We start from the raw sequence: 16470 nt of genomic DNA, 5'->3' as shown, positions 1-16470 counted from the left end.
AGTTGGTGTGACGCCACTCAAGAAACCGACGCAGATCGTGGCCATTTTCCTACTTTCCAGTTGGCGTCTGAGAAAACACTAGGCGCTTCCTGGCACAGAGAGACGCAGTGTGCTAATACAGTCCGTGCCTTTTCCTCAGCGTGATATTATCTTTTTGTTTCCAGCCTGGCCAGAGTTGGTCCCACAGAAAAAATAGACCAGACGAGCAAAAGTGGGGGCGAGAGAGGTCCGGAGGGTTCGCTCAACGCAAACCAGAGCGACCAGCGAATCCCACGGTGTCTCACATCACCAAAACACCCCGCCCCCTTTCTACCGCCACCCTGGCGGAGGCGGCTGATGAAGACCGGAAGGCGGAGCCGCCAGATCCAGATCATCGCGCGAGACCAGCCACGCGACTTCCCAGAAAGCCTCAGGCAACGTCTTTACCGCGGCCGGAGAGCGGGTTTAGGGCGGTGGGGGTGGGTGGGGCTTGGTCAGATATTTAGCGGCACCGGAGGCCACGCCCCAAATCGGAAGTGACGGAGAGGAGCTAGCGCGTCGAAGATACCTCTATGGTTTTCCTCCCGTTCTTGAGTGGGGAAATGGCCGCTGTGTAGTTACCGGTGAGATAAGTCCCGGGAACCGTCCTTCGGCGTGTCAGGTAGGCCTTGCGCTGCGTTCAGATAACTCAAAAGGCAGTGAATATCGAGGAGGAATGAATATTACTGAATCTTTTGTTGGTAGTGGCGGGTTGGAGGTGACAGGAGAGCCCAGGAAACGTCGCGCCGTTATTTATGCGTTTCCCAGCCAGTTTCCCTCAGGCTTTCGAGGCACTACGGGCCGAAAAGGTCGGGGGTGGGGTGAGCAGCGAGAACCGTGCGCGCGCGCGCGCCTGCGAGCCTGGCTCGAGACCCACAGACCGCGCGGCCTACCGTGCGCTTGCGCAGATCTGTCTTTTCAACCCTTCCCCCATTTTCCTCAGTCCGGACCTCTGCGCGTGGCCGACTGAAAGCTCGCCCCGGCGCACGCGCGCTTCCTCTTCTCTCCCTTCCCCGCCTACGGCTCCTCAGGCGGTCCGAGGTGCAACTTGTGTTCGCTTCTCATTGGCTGGAATCGCCACCTTTCTTTCCGGCCTGAGAGGCTTGGACAAAATAACTAACCTGCAACAAACTGCTTTGGGTAGGTTAACCCCTTTTCGCGCCGTCTTTTAACTCCTTTCCCCTGGCTTCACGCTCCCGGTCGGTTTACGCCTTGTTTTTGTTACTCTAGTTTGTCCTAGGATCTCGTTCCGCGCTCTCTGACCCCGGCATCCGCCTCCGGCTTGGTGGGTTGCGGGAGAATTTTCTTCGGGTCTCCCTGGTAACTGATTTGAAGCGAGAATGCACTCTTGACTCTAGGATTTGGAGCTTAGTTACTAGCTCGGGCAGCCGCCTCAGCCGATGGATGTAAGGACGGCCCTGCCACCTCCGGGGCTAAAGGACAGTTCTGCAGTACCCGCTAAGCTACGTCCTTCCTTCAGATTTAGCCATTGTACCTTGTTAGAGAAGTTGCATCCGCGATTGGTGGTATAAATAGATGGATGGGAGTGGTGAGTTGAGGTTAGGGACTTTGCCATCATAAAACCGTGGTTGGCTTTAAGTTTTAAGGTGTATCTTGTCAGAATCAAGTAGCAGTACTGGCAACTACTTTTCTAAGTCAAACTTTTTTATTTATTTTACATACATATATAGAGAATTTTAGAAATGAAAAAAATTGCAATTAAATTTGGAGGCAGATTTTTTTAAGGACTGATGCTAAAGCTGAAACTCCAATACTTTAGCCACCTCATGCGAAGAGTTGACTCACTGGAAAAGACTGATGCTGGGAGGGATTGCGGGCAGGAGGAGAAGGGGACGACAGAAGATGAGATGGCTGGATGGCATCACCGACTCTATGGACATGAGTTTAAGTGAACTCCGGGAGTTGGTGATGGACAGGGAGGCCTGGCGTGCTGTGATTCGTGGGGTCGCAGAGAGTCGAACACGACTGAGCGACTGAACTGAAGACCAAAAATGACGTACAGAGATTAGCTCCTTCAGTCTTGTATTTTTTTGTGCAGCAACGCCTCTTAAATTTTGGGGATATTAAAAGGCAAAACAGTTTATCTCTCACTGTGAATTCACATTCAGATTGGACTATAGTTGGAATGGTTGGGCTACAGTTTAGACAAAGAACCTTTACATAGGGAGGACACGCCACCAGTTTATTTGCAGTTTTATGTGATCCTAGACAATTTTGGATAACAAATTGAATGGAACGATTGTGTGTCCGAAATAACTCACTTTAGGTAAGTAAACTAAAGCCTGTCTACTGATGGCAGTTAGCATCTTGTTTTAAGAATAACACACTTTCATTGTTACATTGTGGTAGTCATGGGAATCCCCCTTGATTCAGATAATTGTGGAAAGGAAATTTTTTGGCTAGAACTGATTCTTGAGTTGGAAGAGCAGTAGTGTTTCAGGTCTTGAAGATAGATCTCTAAAAACTTGTTACTTGGGTAAGCTCAGGTTTAGTTCAGTGTATTGAATATAGGCGGCTACCTATACTAGATTAGCTATGTGAATGACGACTCGCATTAATAGAAATGGAAAGTCGTTTCGCTTTTATTATGTATAGAACTTTGTATTAGGGTTTTCCAGAAGCTACATTTAGAATCATTGGTGAAGGACAGGGAAGCCTGGCATGCTGCAGTTCATGGGGTGGCAAAGAGTCGGACACGACTTAGCAACTGAACAACAACCACAGCTGTGTAATTTACAGTGATTTATTAAGTGACAAAGAAGTGGATAAGGGAATTGGGAAGTCCAACTGTCTTCGACTGGTAAGTGTAAATGCTTAGGTTATAGTTGTAGGTTATGAATTTGTTCATTTTTCAATCCAGGTTTCTTAAACAGTGGTTGTCAGTGTTAGCCTCAGAATGTTAAGTATTTAATATTTTCTTTGCCCCCAGCTGGAAAAAAGAGTCTACCAATGTTGTTGTTGTTGTTCGGTTGCTCACTCGTGTCCAACAATTCGCGACCCCCATGGACTGCAGCACACTAGGCTTCCCTGTCCTCACCATCTCCCAGAGCTTGCTCAAACCCATGTCTGTTGAATGGGTGATGCCATTGAACCATCTCGTCCTCTGTCATACTCTTCTCCTCCTGCCTTCTTCACTCTTTCCCAGCAGCAGAGTCTTTTTCTGATGAAATCAGCTCTTTAACATCAGGTGGGCAAAGTGTTGGAGCATCCTTCAGTCCTTCCCATGAATATTCAGGACTAATTTCCTTTAGGATTGACTGGTTGGATCTCCTTGCAGTCCAAGGTCCCTCGAGTCTTCTCCAACACCACAGTTCAAAAGCATCAGTTCTTCCATGCTCAGCCTTCTTTATGGTCCAATTCTCACATCCATTCGTGACTACTGGAAAAGCCATAGCTTTGAATAAATGGACCTTTGTTGGGAAAATAATGTCTCTGCTTTTAAAAACGCTGTCCGGGTTGGTCATAGCTTTTCTTCTAAGGAGGAAGGATCTTTTAATTTCATGGCTGCAATCACCATCTGCAGTAATTGTGGAGCCCAAGAAAATGAAGTCTGTTTCCATGGTTTCCCCATCTATTTGCCATGAAGTGATGGGATTGGATGCCCTGATGTTTGTTTTTACAATGTTGAGTTTAAAGTCAACTTTTTCACCCTCCTCTTTCACTTTCATCAAGAGGGTCTTTAGTTCTTCACTTTCTGCTGTAAGGGTGGTGTCATCTGCATATCTGAGGTTATTGATACTTCTCTGTGCAATCTTGATTCCAGCTTGTGTTGCAACCATCCTGGCATTTTGCATGATGTACTCTGCATATCAGTTAAATAAGCAGGGTGACAATATACAGCCTTGATGTAGTACTCCTTTCCCAGTTTGGAACCAGTCCAGTGTTCGATACTAAGTATTTAATATTTTCTTTGCCCCCAGCTGGAAAAAAAAGTCTACAAACATTAATGTAATAATAATACAGGTTGACATTTGTGTGTTATTTTGGAATTTTCAAACCTTCAACTTGATCTAGTGTTTCTCCATATACTAGTTCAGCTCAGTTGCTTAGTTGTGTTTGACTCTTTGCAACCCCATGGACTGCAGCACTCCAGGCTTCCCTGTCCACCACCAACTCTTGGAGCTTACTCAAACTCATGTCCGTCGAGTCAGTGATGCCATCCAACCATCTCATCCTCTGTCATCCCCTTCTCCTGCCCTCAGTCTTTCCCAGCATCAGGGTCTTTTCCAATGAGTCTGTTCTTCGCGTCAGGTGGCCAAAGTATTGGAGTTTCAGCTTCAGCATCAGTCCTTCCCATGATGGATATTCAGGGCTGATTTGTTTTAGGATAGTCTGATTGGATCTTGCATTCCAAGGGACTCTTAAGAGTCTTCATTGTTGCCAAAGCATCAATTCTTTGGCGCTTAGCTTTCTTTACAGTCCAGCACTCAGATCCGTACATGACTACTGGAAAAACCATAACTTTGACTAGACGGACCTTTATTGGCAAAGTAATATCTCTGATTTTTAATATGCTGTTTAGGTTAATCATAACTTTTCTTCCAAGGAGCAAGCGTATACTCGGAGGAGGCCAAAAAAGGTAGAAAACTTTTTAGGGCAGCATGAACCAGGGAGTGACACAATCTGGTCTGGAATGCAGGTATTCTTTTTCTCAGTTCTGCCTGCTTTTTTCTAATGCGGGCTGACAAGGAACTGGACACAGAACTAAAAATTTGTGACTAGACCTTTTTTTTTTTTTAAGCTTTTTCTTAAGGAAGTATTCAAGCACAAAAGTAGAATACTGAACTGTTATTTAGGCTTAATAATTATCAGCATTTACCAACTTTAAGCGGAGACATTACTTTGCCAACCAGGGTCCGTCTAGTCAAGGCAATGGTTTTTCCCGTGGTCATGTATGGATGTGAGAGTTGGACTGTGAAGAAGGCTGATCGCCGAAGAATCGATGCTTTTGAACTGTGGTGTTGGAGAAGACTCTTGAGAGTCCCTTATACTGCAGGGAGATCTAACCAGTCCATTCTAAAGGAGATCAATCCTGGATGTTCATTGGAGGGACTGATGCTAAAGCTGAAACTGCAATACTTTGGCCACCTCATGCGACGAGTTGACTCACTGGAAAAGACTCTGATGCTGGGAAAGGTTGGGGGCGGGAGGAGAAGGGGACGACGGAGAATGAGATGGCTGGATGGCATCACCGACTCTGTGGACATGAGTTTGAGTGTACTCCGGGAGTTGGTGATAGACAGGGAGGCCTGGCGTGCTGTGATTCATGGGGTCGCGGAGAGTCGGACACGACTGAGCGACTGAACTGAACTGAACTGAACCAACTTTAACATTATTTGCTTATTTTTTGAGGGTGCTTAAAAATTATTTTATATTGGCATATAGGTGATTAACGTTGTGTTAGTTTCAGGTGTACAGTAAAGTGATTCAGTTATACATGTGAAATTTTTTTTTTAAATTCCATTTTTCTGGAGTGTTCTAAAGCAAAATTCCACTCATTTTATTAAGTGTTTCTTGAGTCTGGAGCCTTAGACCACTTGGCCATACTCATACCCTGTTAAGCATTTCTTGACTTTTTAAAATAATGCTGATTAATGCTATGCCAAAAATATTAAATATTAATCATTTGAAGTGAAATTAATAAACTACAGTTAAGACTGTATCAGACCAGTTAACATTTGAATAAATACCATGTGCCAGATAAGTCATTTCCATTTATTAGTTTAGTATATTTAATCTTAAGCCTATGAGTAAGTACTGTTATTAGCTTTATTTTATATCTGTGGAAAGTGAAGCTGAAAGAGATTAAGGTAATTTGTCCAAAGTTGGGTAGCTGGTTAATTGTCAAACCAGAATTTTGAACCTAGTCAATTGGAGTAATAGTCATGGGAGGTATTTTTAGGATTATTAAAGATATGAATAGCAGTAGTTTACAAAAATTTGGAGCCCACATCCTGAATATGCTAAAATTAAGATTCGACTCAAGTACTTATTGCTACTTCAACCTTCTAATTTGTCTCCCTTTTCTTTTCTCCATGTGGTTCACGCACTATATAGCAGCCATCTTAAAATGTAAATAAGTAAGATGGTGACACTTCCCAGATCAGACCTTCTAGGACCTTCCCATTACAGTTAAGAGTAAAATCTCAACTCTACTCTGGCCTCCTTATTAGATGCTATTTGATTTAGTCCTTTCCTGTCTCCTGCCTTATCGTGTACCCTCTCATTGATCACAGTACCTCAGCCTTCTTACAGGTTTGTCTTGAATTGATTAATTTTGTGTCCTTTGCCTTGAATGCTTTTCTTGTGTCTTTGCAATGTTCCTTCTCTTTAACTTAACTGTTTCCTCTTTAAAGATGGTTCAAGAATCCACTGTAGTAGTCCTCTTCTCCATCTCTTGACATCACTTTATCTTCTTTGGTTACTCTCTTCCCCTAGCTTGAACGTAAGTTCCAACAGAGAAGGGAACTTACTGTCTCACTTAAAGTGCTGTATTTCCTACAGTAGTAATGTCTGGCTTCTGACAGCCTCCTTTGTTTAAACTCATATGAATTATGAAAGCCGAAAGGTGGGGTTAAATATGTAGTTTATGAGATTATGAGGATTAAATAAGATAATTTTATTTAAAGTCACCTAGCACAGTACTCCGGAGAAGGCAATGGCAACCCACTCCAGTACTCTTGCCTGGAAAATCCCATGGACGGAGGAGCCTGGAAGGCTATAGTCCATAGGGTCGCTGAGGGTCTGACACGACTTCACTTTCACTTTCACTTTTCCCTTTCATGCATTGGAGAAGGAAATGGCAACCCACTCCAGTGTTCTTGCCTAGAGAATCCCAGGGATGGGGGAGCCTGGTGGGCTGCCGTCTATGGGGTCACACAGAGTCGGACACGACTGAAGTGACTTAGCAGCAGCAGCAGCAGCAGCACAGTACTCTTGCCTGGGAAATCCCATGGACGGAGGAGCCTGGTAGGCTGCAGTCATGGGGTTGCGAAGAGTCAGACACGACTGAGCGGCTTCACTTTCACTTTTCACTTTCATGCATTGGAGAAGGAAATGGCAGCCCACTCCAGTGTTGTTGCCTGGAGAGTCCCAGGGACGGGGGAGCCTGTTGGGCTGCCATCTATGGGGTCGCACAGATTCGGACACAATTGAAGTGACTTAGCATGGACCCGTCATGTCTCCCATAATATATAACAGTGCTTTGTATATAGACTTTCGTTTAAAAAACAAAAAAGGCAAGCTGTTTACAATCTTTGTACTATCTTAAATACTAACATAGTATTAAATGTTAATTTGTAATGTATATTATATGTTATTAATGTATTATGTGTCGTGTTTTATTTATGATCATTGAGTTTTTGGTATGGATGCTTAAATATATTCGATTATGAACACGAAGGTATATCTGCTAGGCCTACAGCCCCTTTTTCCTCACTTTGCTATTTCTAGCATATATTTTCTTGGTACTTCAGAAAATTATGACTTGGAGTAAAGAGAGATTTGGCAGTTTGTTCTTCTTTGGATATACAGAAACTAAAATAAGCCTTTTAGAATTGTTTGGGGTAAGTGTTGGCTAAAATCAGCCTTGTATCACTTCCAGCAGTGAATCAGTAGTATTGGACTTCTCGGTCAGAATAGTTTCATAACAACCTATCAGTTTAAAAGATGAGAGTTTTTCTCTGCCCACTTGGGGGATCTAATATTTTTAAAACTAAACATAGGAATATTTTAGAAATCTTTTTGTTAATGTATCCATGATCTTTTGTTTTTGCCAATTTATATTTTGCTATATTTCCCATATTTGCTAGGTTCCTATTCCTTCTTCCTATCTTAGAAATTAAATAATTCCCTTAGCTGTAAGGCCATGTATAAATATTTAGGGGACACGTTCTTGTTTTACCAGTTTAATCTTATTTCTTCTACTTTGTGTTTTCATTTTTATTACATTTTTTTCATTGGATCGATAATTTGATAAGACAGATTTTCATAGTAATGTGTTTTTTTCCCCCATTTAAACTGGTTTATGAATTCCTTGAGTATAGTCACATACAATCTTGTATTGTTTGGTTTCTGATCCCCTCGTATTTTTGACTAGCTTTGTACATAACTGATAATGTGTGCTAAGTCATTTCAGTCATGTCTGACTCTTTTAGCCCTCCAGGATCCTCTGCCCATGGGATTCTCCAGGCAAGAATACTAGAGTAGGTTGCTATGTTGTCCTCCAGGGGATTTTCCTGACCCAGGGAACAAACCCACATCTTGTGTGTCTCCTGCCTTGCAGGCGGGTTCTTTACTACTAGTGCCACCTGGGAAGCCCCATAATTGATAATAACTGAGTTTTATTCATAAGGCTAAGCATTTCAGTAAATAATGAAACTGCTTAATACTTTGTGTATAACTTACATTTATTTTTATAGTAATGTAAATTAGTTTAGAAAGAGCTCTGGCTTCCAGTTGACATTTGTTTCATCTACTGGCTCTTTCTTTTTTTTTGGGAACATCTGTATATATATCAAAATGCTTTTAGGCACAAAATTATTACAGTTACTATGATGGTGGTTACATTAATTTTAAAAATCGGCTTCAAGTGAAACTGAACTATATGAAAGGACGTGGTCAGGAGAAAATAAGATAACTAGCATTAAAGTAAATTCATACTGTAGTTGTTATAAACTGTAGCATTATGAATACTAACTGTAGATGGTAGTAGTTTAGTCGCTAAGTTGTGTCCGACTTTGCGACCACATGGACTGTAGCCTGCCAGGCTCTTCTGTCCATGGGATTCTCCAGGCAAGAATACTGGAGTGGTTTGCAGTTTCCTTCTCCAGGGGATCTTCCTGACCCAGGGATGGAACCCGGGTCTCCTGCATTGCAGGCAGATTCTTTACCGACTGAACTGTGAGGGAAACCCCTACTGTAGATACATAACATGATTTGATATACCAAGATGGCCACTTACACTAACCACTTTGGAATTTTCTGATAGGATGACAGTATAGCTTCTGTTTTCTAAAGCCCAGATTGCTAAAATTAGAACTCAAGTGTTTGAATTAAAGGCACTGCAGTTTCATAATGCACTGCCACATTCTGATTAAAACAAAAGTTAAATTTCTGTAAGCTTTTATGGTTAAAAACTTACTTCCTGATTTAGTATCCTGTTCCTGAAATATTTAGTGCCTTTATTAAGAGTTTATTGCAGTGGTGAGTGGTAATATGTTGTAAATGGTGAATTCAAATTTTTTTTTTTCTATCTTTGCTAGGAATTTAATTTCTCAGAACATTCTCTTCAGGAAGAATCTTACAGTATCTCAAAGACTTCAGTTGACTGCCTGATCCTGCATAAAACCCAAGGTAGATGATTGTTTTTTCTAGTCTGCAGTTTGGACTTTTTAAAGAAAATGTAACTTCTGAACTTAATGATTTAGACCAATTAAAAGTGATACGGTCTGAAACTTTTGTTATGGTGACTTGTATGAAGTAAGCCAGGTTTTTAAAGTTTTAGGGAAAAGATTCTCTTCTATTTCTAGGTTGTGTATCTGCTTCTACTTCTATAAACACACCTACTTAAAGACTCAGAACACACACTTAGTTATTCAAAAATAATCAGGACAAAATAGCTCTGCTTATTTAACTTATCTTTTATGCATACAAGAGGAGTTCCATAACTTTCCTTTTCCCCCCTTACCTGGGTGTTAAAGTTAGGTTTGATTGCTTATTATTTGCTAAAAGTTGTTTTAAGAATATTACATGTATCAACTAATTTAATCCTCACTACATCTCTGAAGAAGGTATTGTCTTTATATTTTAACTCACTTGGAATTAAGAGTGAGAGAAGATGAAGGTGGTGTTTGTCTCTTTGAAGACAGTTGTGTTTTATTTTGAAATAAATATTTATTTGAAACCCATTGAATTTGTCATTTATGTGCCTTTTTTGGTGAGGAAGTATGAAGACATCATTGCCTCCTCTAGTTCATCTCAGTACTTTTCAAAAACCGTTTCATAATATTGAGCAAAGTGTAATTAGGTCAAAATGGTTTAAATACATGGCAGTTGCAGGCTATTAGGAAAGTTTAGTGAGTTGATTTGTTTGGAAAAAGTACTTATTTTGTGTAAGTTAGTGAAAATTTGAAAATAGTTGTAGCAGGAATAAACTTGGGAGACGTGTAGGTTTAATTTTGTAAAGAGTAGATCTTATAAATCAGTCCTGTTACTGATTTCCGTTAGAAAAGTTAGAATATTGGTGTACAAGTTCTCTTTTTCTTGCAGTCCCAATCTCTTCTTGCAGTAATCTCTTTAGTTTCTTTTATCCTTTTTCATCTTTTCACTATAAAGCTACAGGGTAAACTAGGCATTGTCACATAAGTCCATTTTTATTCTACAGTCATGACTATTGAAAGCAGAGCTGTGGGCTCCAGCTGTTCAGAGACTTAGTGACCTTTATTCTACTAGGAGACTTATCCATCACCACTCCAAGCAGTATTGTATACATGGAGTGGTCAATTTAGTCCCATTTCAAAGCGATAAAGCACTTAGGATGACAGCTGGGTAGGTTTACTCTGTTTTTTAATATTATGCCATTTGTGTTTTCTTTTCAGGTTTGTTATCTGTAATACTCTGATATTTATCTTTTTTACAGGAGAGGTAGGCATTTGTATTGGGCATGGAATAACATCTAACGTACTGCTGCAGTCTGATGTCATTGCTCTTTCTGACTTTTGCAGCTGCTGCCTTTTATTGGATTGAGGCATATAAGTGGAAAAGTCCATAGAAATCTTCTGTTGTGTCTTTACAATACCTGCATGCAGGCGAAAATACAGTTTTAGTTAGGGATAATTGACTTAGTACTCACTTGAATAATGATGGGATAATATCCTTTGAGAAACTTAATGTTTTATAAATTTAATTTGTATCTGAAGATAAGTTAAATAACAGAAACTACTTCTCTTGCATTGTGATTTTAATCTTTTTTGCCCTCTCATTTGCCTAGGAGAGAAGAAATGGGTCGCTCCAATTCTAGATCACATTCTTCAAGATCAAAGTCTCGATCACAGTCTAGTTCTCGATCAAGATCAAGATCACACTCAAGGAAGAAGAGATACAGGTGAATTATTGTGCTTTAACCTCTTTAAATAATAATAATCATACCAGCTAACAGTTATGGATTGCTTACACAGGTAGAGTGCTAAATTCATTAACATGTTTTAGTCTCCAAGAACCCTGTCAGTGGATCTGTTGTTTAGAATTAGTTGACTGGGGAAACTTTGAATGAATTTCTTGCAGATAAAGGGGAACTGTTGTAATGTTAAGAGATGAATTGGAGAATGTAAGAATTATTTGGCAGTAAACAATCTTTGCACACTATTTCATAGTTTCTTGTTTCTGACTTTGAGGTCTTAATAGGTTTATTCTTTTATATAAAAATGATTGATTCTGGTGGTTTTTCTTTAAATGGTAATACATACTTGGCATGGAAAATAGAAACTACAAGTTAAAAATAAATGACGATGATCTCATTATGAATTAATGTTAGTTTCTGATTTTTCGTTAGTATTTTTCTTGGCCTAACTTTTTATTACATATGCATTTAACCAGTGGTATTTCACTAATGAATATTCTTCCATGGTATTACATATTCTTCTGACATTACCACTTTAAGTGCCTGCATAAATGTAATTTGTTAGTGTGTCCTATTGTTGGATGTCAGTTTTTCCCCCGTTTTCTCGATATATACCTTAGAATTGAGATGTTCTTCATTGAAAGTATTAACTTTTTTACTTTTATATAAATAAGGGTTTTTTTAAATACATTTTTAGCTTTGAAAACTTATTTGCATAATATATTCAATCAGAATGGTACAATGGAATAGTTTATTTTTCTTTCATTGATATTTATTTCATTTTTAGTTCTAGGTCTCGTTCCAGGACGTATTCAAGATCTCGTAGTAGAGATCGAATTTATTCTAGAGATTATCGTCGAGATTACAGAAATAATAGAGGAATGAGACGACCTTATGGGTACAGAGGAAGGGGTAGAGGGTATTATCAAGGAGGAGGAGGTAGATATCATCGAGGTGGATATAGACCTGTTTGGAATAGAAGACACTCTAGGAGTCCTCGACGAGGTCGTTCACGTTCCAGGAGTCCAAAAAGAAGATCTGTTTCTTCTCAAAGATCCCGAAGCAGATCTCGCCGATCATATAGATCCTCTAGGTCTCCAAGATCATCCTCTTCTCGTTCTTCATCCCCTTATAGCAAGTCTCCTGTCTCTAAAAGACGAGGGTCTCAGGAAAAGCAAACCAAAAAAGCTGAAGGGGAACCTCAAGAAGAGAGTCCTTTGAAAAATAAATCACAGGAGGAACCGAAAGATACATTTGAACACGACCCGTCTGAATCCATTGATGAGTTTAATAAATCATCGGCCACATCTGGTGATATTTGGCCTGGCCTTTCAGCTTATGATAATAGCCCCAGATCGCCCCATAGTCCTTCACCAATTGCTACACCACCTAGTCAGAGTTCATCTTGCTCTGATGCCCCCATGCTCAGTACAGTACACTCTGCAAAAAACACACCCTCTCAGCATTCACATTCCATTCAGCATAGTCCTGAAAGATCTGGGTCTGGTTCTGTTGGAAATGGATCAAGTAGATACAGCCCTTCTCAGAATAGTCCAATTCATCACATCCCTTCACGAAGAAGCCCTGCAAAGACAATCACACCACAGAATGCTCCAAGAGATGAGGCTAGGGGACGTTCCTCATTTTATCCTGATGGTGGAGATCAGGAAACTGCAAAGACGGGAAAATTCTTAAAAAGGTAAGAGTTAAGAGAATTTAGTTCATAATAGTAATATTTCTCTGAATTCTGTTTGGATTTATGTTTTAAAATGGCATTGTGATGTGTATTTAAGTATTTTTACTCATGACGTCTTTCTTTTTATAAAATCCAAGTTGATTGTAAAGTGTTTTAATGTTTATGAAGCTAATTCATACTCTTCCTTTCCATTTCATCCATTTAAGTCCAGAATTAAGAATGCAAATGAGAAGTTGAGTAGCATAAAGTATAACTAATGGTTAACCTGTAAAAACTGTAAAAGCTTACAGAAATTAAATAAGTGTTATAGCATTGAAAGCTTATTTTGTCGTCTTCATCATTATATTGTGACCTACATAAAATAATGCGGTTATATATTCTTATGTGGTAGTATAAATAGTCCAGCTGCCAATTTTTAATAAATCGTCATGACTGTAGAAAAGATAATAAATGGTATTTCTTATTGACTCTAGTAACATTTCAGAGAGATGCTTGGTCTAAATGCTAATTTTAAGCATCGCTAAAGGTTCCTTAATGAAAACGGATTGCTAAGGTAATGTGGTTGGTTTTAAGTGAGGAAATACAGCAAGCTTGCTATTTATGGTTTAGTGCTTCCCAACCTAAAATTAATTTTTTATTGAATTGATACGTAATTTCTATTAATATTGGCAGAAATCATTTTCTACTGAAAAGTATATACGTGAATTATTTTGTGGTTTAGATAGAATAGTAATAATCTAATATTAACTACATTGAAGTCCACTTTTTTGAACACTTTATTAGTAGATATGTTAAAGAGTGAAATTTTGAGTGTAATCATAAGTAGAATTCAAATAGATATATTAAATAGATAAGTATATTTTAAGTATCAAATAGATAAGTGTATTACAGATAAGTTTTTAGTGGTTCTTAGTCTCAAAAATTAAACTTAAGCTCTGAAAATTTGGATTTGTTAGTGCAGAATTGTGAAGTATGAGTGAATAGAACAAGTTTTTCAAAATGGCTTTACTTTTTTTAAACTTCAGAAGTCTTAATGTGTGCATTTATTTAAAAACTCAGCACATAAACTTTATGGATGCTTTTAAGGCTTTCTATAAGTGGAATCTTAAAAAAGCAATTTTCAGGAGGATTTTTTCCTCTTATTACTGGCCCTGTGATATTGGGAAGCACAGTTAAGTATGTAAGTGGTCCAGAATGAATGCAATCCAGAGTTACCGTCCTCTTCTTTGCTTATTCACAGGTTCACAGATGAAGAGTCTAGAGTATTCCTGCTTGATAGGGGTAATACCAGGGATAAAGAGGCTCCAAAGGAGAAAGGATCAGAGAAAGGGAGGGCAGAGGGAGAATGGGAAGATCAGGAAGTTCTAGATTACTTCAGTGATAAAGAATCTGGAAAACAAAAGTTTAATGATTCAGAAGGGGATGACACAGAGGAGACAGAGGATTATAGACAGTTCAGGAAGTCAGTTCTTGCAGATCAGGGTAAAAATTTTGCTACTACGTCTCATCGGAATACTGAGGAGGAAGGATCCAAGTACAAGTCCAAAGTTTCCTTGAAAGGCACTAGAGAAAGTGATGGATTTAGAGAAGAAAAAAATTACAAACTTAAAGAGACTGGATATGTAGTGGAAAGGCCTAGTACTGCAAAAGATAAGCACAAGGAAGACGACAAAAATTCTGAGAGAATAACAGTAAAGAAAGAAACTCAGTCACCTGAGCAGGTAAAGTCTGAAAAGCTCAAAGACCTCTTTGATTACAGTCCCCCTCTACACAAGAATCTGGATGCACGAGAAAAGTCTACCTTCAGAGAAGAGAGCCCACTTAGGATCAAAATGATAGCCAGTGATTCTCATCGTCCTGAAGTCAAACTCAAAATGGCACCTGTTCCTCTTGATGATTCTAACAGGTAATCCACATTGCTCCCCAATAAATAATCTGTGGGTGGTTAGTTAATAATCCAGTTAATTATTTTATTTTCTGACCAGACTTCCCATTTTCATATTCAAACCAATGGTATATTTTGTTTGTATGTGTCTGTTACCGATATTCTCCAGACCTGCTTCCTTGACTAAAGACAGACTGCTTGCTAGTACACTTGTCCATTCTGTCAAGAAGGAGCAAGAATTCCGATCCATCTTTGACCACATTAAGTTGCCACAGGCCAGCAAAAGCACATCTGAGTCATTTATTCAACACATTGTGTCCTTGGTTCATCATGTTAAAGGTATGTTTAGTATTGTGAATTATATTTTTCTTGCAAGTAAAAAAAAATTAACAGCTATGCATAATAATAATGCACCCTAGGGCTCTATGTAGACTCTTAAAATTTTGTATAAATAGCACTTCATAAATGAGATACCAGTCTTGTTAACATTACCATCTATTTAAGAAAGTGATTTTTAATATTTAATAAGTGAAATGTAAGTAAAATTAAAACATACCCTGAAAATCTGTATCATGATAAAAAATGATACAGATTTATACAGGGCTGAAAGTTTTTTTGAAATGTGCCATAATACTGTCTTTGAAGTTCAGAGTGCTTGCAGATTATCTTTGATTGCATTTGTTAAGACTTGTATTAATGTACTCTTGGCATAGATTTATAACAAAGTGGTGCAATGTTGTTACTGTTATGAAGAATTTCATTTTAACCTTTAAAGAAACTTGAAACCAGTGGGGAGGGGAAAATAGTTATTTCTGTGTTAATTTTGTATTACTTAATTTGTTATAATATTTTACTTTTTTATATGATAAATCAGAAAACTTTATTAAGATTTTTAAAGGGGGAAAAGTTCAAGAAATTTAAAAGTATGTTAGGTAAGTAGTGATACTGTGAGTAGTGAGTGACTAAGGATAATAATGATGACATTCCTTGAGGTCCTGGGGATGATGAAGGATGTTCTTTCAACTGAAGTAGTGATGTTCTCTTTTCAGCAGTGTCTAATTTTAGTTCCAGAGTTACTAATAATTTTCAAAGATTTTAGCATGCTACTTTTTGGGCAAATAGATGTTATTATTTTATTTTTGTGTTTGAAAGGGAGTTTACCTTGAAGTAGGTTTCTTACCCAGGAATCTCCGTGGCTGTTGTTCTGAAAAGCCGTTTTTGAAGTTTGTCTTTGGACCTGAGAACAACTCATAGGTGAAACTTGTCACTCAGGAATTCTTAATGTACTTGATATTTCGAAATAGTGAAGAGTTAATGAATTTCTTTTTTACTGTAATTATTTAAACGTAGTAACAAAAGAGTTCTGCTATTTGGCTATAACTAGGTTTATGAACCAATTTATGACCATATTACTGTGGTGCATAGAGTATGAAACATTAACATTTTTTCTTTTTTCACTTTTTTTTTTTACCTGTCTCTACATTTTACAGTTTATTGCTGAATTTTGAGATCAGGTTTTGATAAATTTTTCCTTTTTCCTTTTCTTTTTTTTAAAGAAAAGAACTGTAGTTATGTTTCATTATTGGTGTTGTGCAACCGATCTGAACAGCTCTTACTTCGTATAGAGCTGAAAATGCCCAGTGATGTTTTCTTTTTCATTGTAACTAGGTCCTGGAATATGTTTTGAAATGGCAAATCCATGTTTCAAAGTAAAATAGCTGTTGAAAGATA

The 16470-nt window shown here is 38.7% G+C and overlaps 1 protein-coding gene across 5 annotated transcripts in view; it reads left to right on the top strand.

The window, feature by feature from the left end:
• The first annotated feature begins 489 nt into the window (after positions 1–489).
• BCLAF1 (BCL2 associated transcription factor 1) overlaps positions 490–16470 on the top strand; it is a 32002-nt gene continuing 16021 nt past the window's right edge. For 2 of the 5 annotated variants that reach the window (XR_008686860.2, XM_055432940.2), the window contains exons 1-6: positions 490–640; positions 9303–9393; positions 11030–11143; positions 11946–12857; positions 14095–14760; positions 14909–15078. Coding sequence is in view for 4 of the 5 variants with exons in the window: in XM_055432940.2 (XP_055288915.1) it covers positions 11040–11143; positions 11946–12857; positions 14095–14760; positions 14909–15078 (1852 nt within the window). In the remaining variant the exon portion in view is untranslated. The remainder of the gene's footprint in view (positions 641–9302; positions 9394–11029; positions 11144–11945; positions 12858–14094; positions 14761–14908; positions 15079–16470) is intronic. The other 3 variants (XM_055432941.2, XM_055432939.2, XM_055432938.2) reach the window with 3 other exon arrangements.

This window comes from Moschus berezovskii, chromosome 10 (assembly GCF_049115385.1).
Source record: "Moschus berezovskii isolate FMDL1 chromosome 10, NW_MosBer_1.0, whole genome shotgun sequence".
Lineage (NCBI taxonomy): Eukaryota > Metazoa > Chordata > Mammalia > Artiodactyla > Moschidae > Moschus > Moschus berezovskii.
This window is presented reverse-complemented; position numbering and strand designations above follow the sequence as displayed.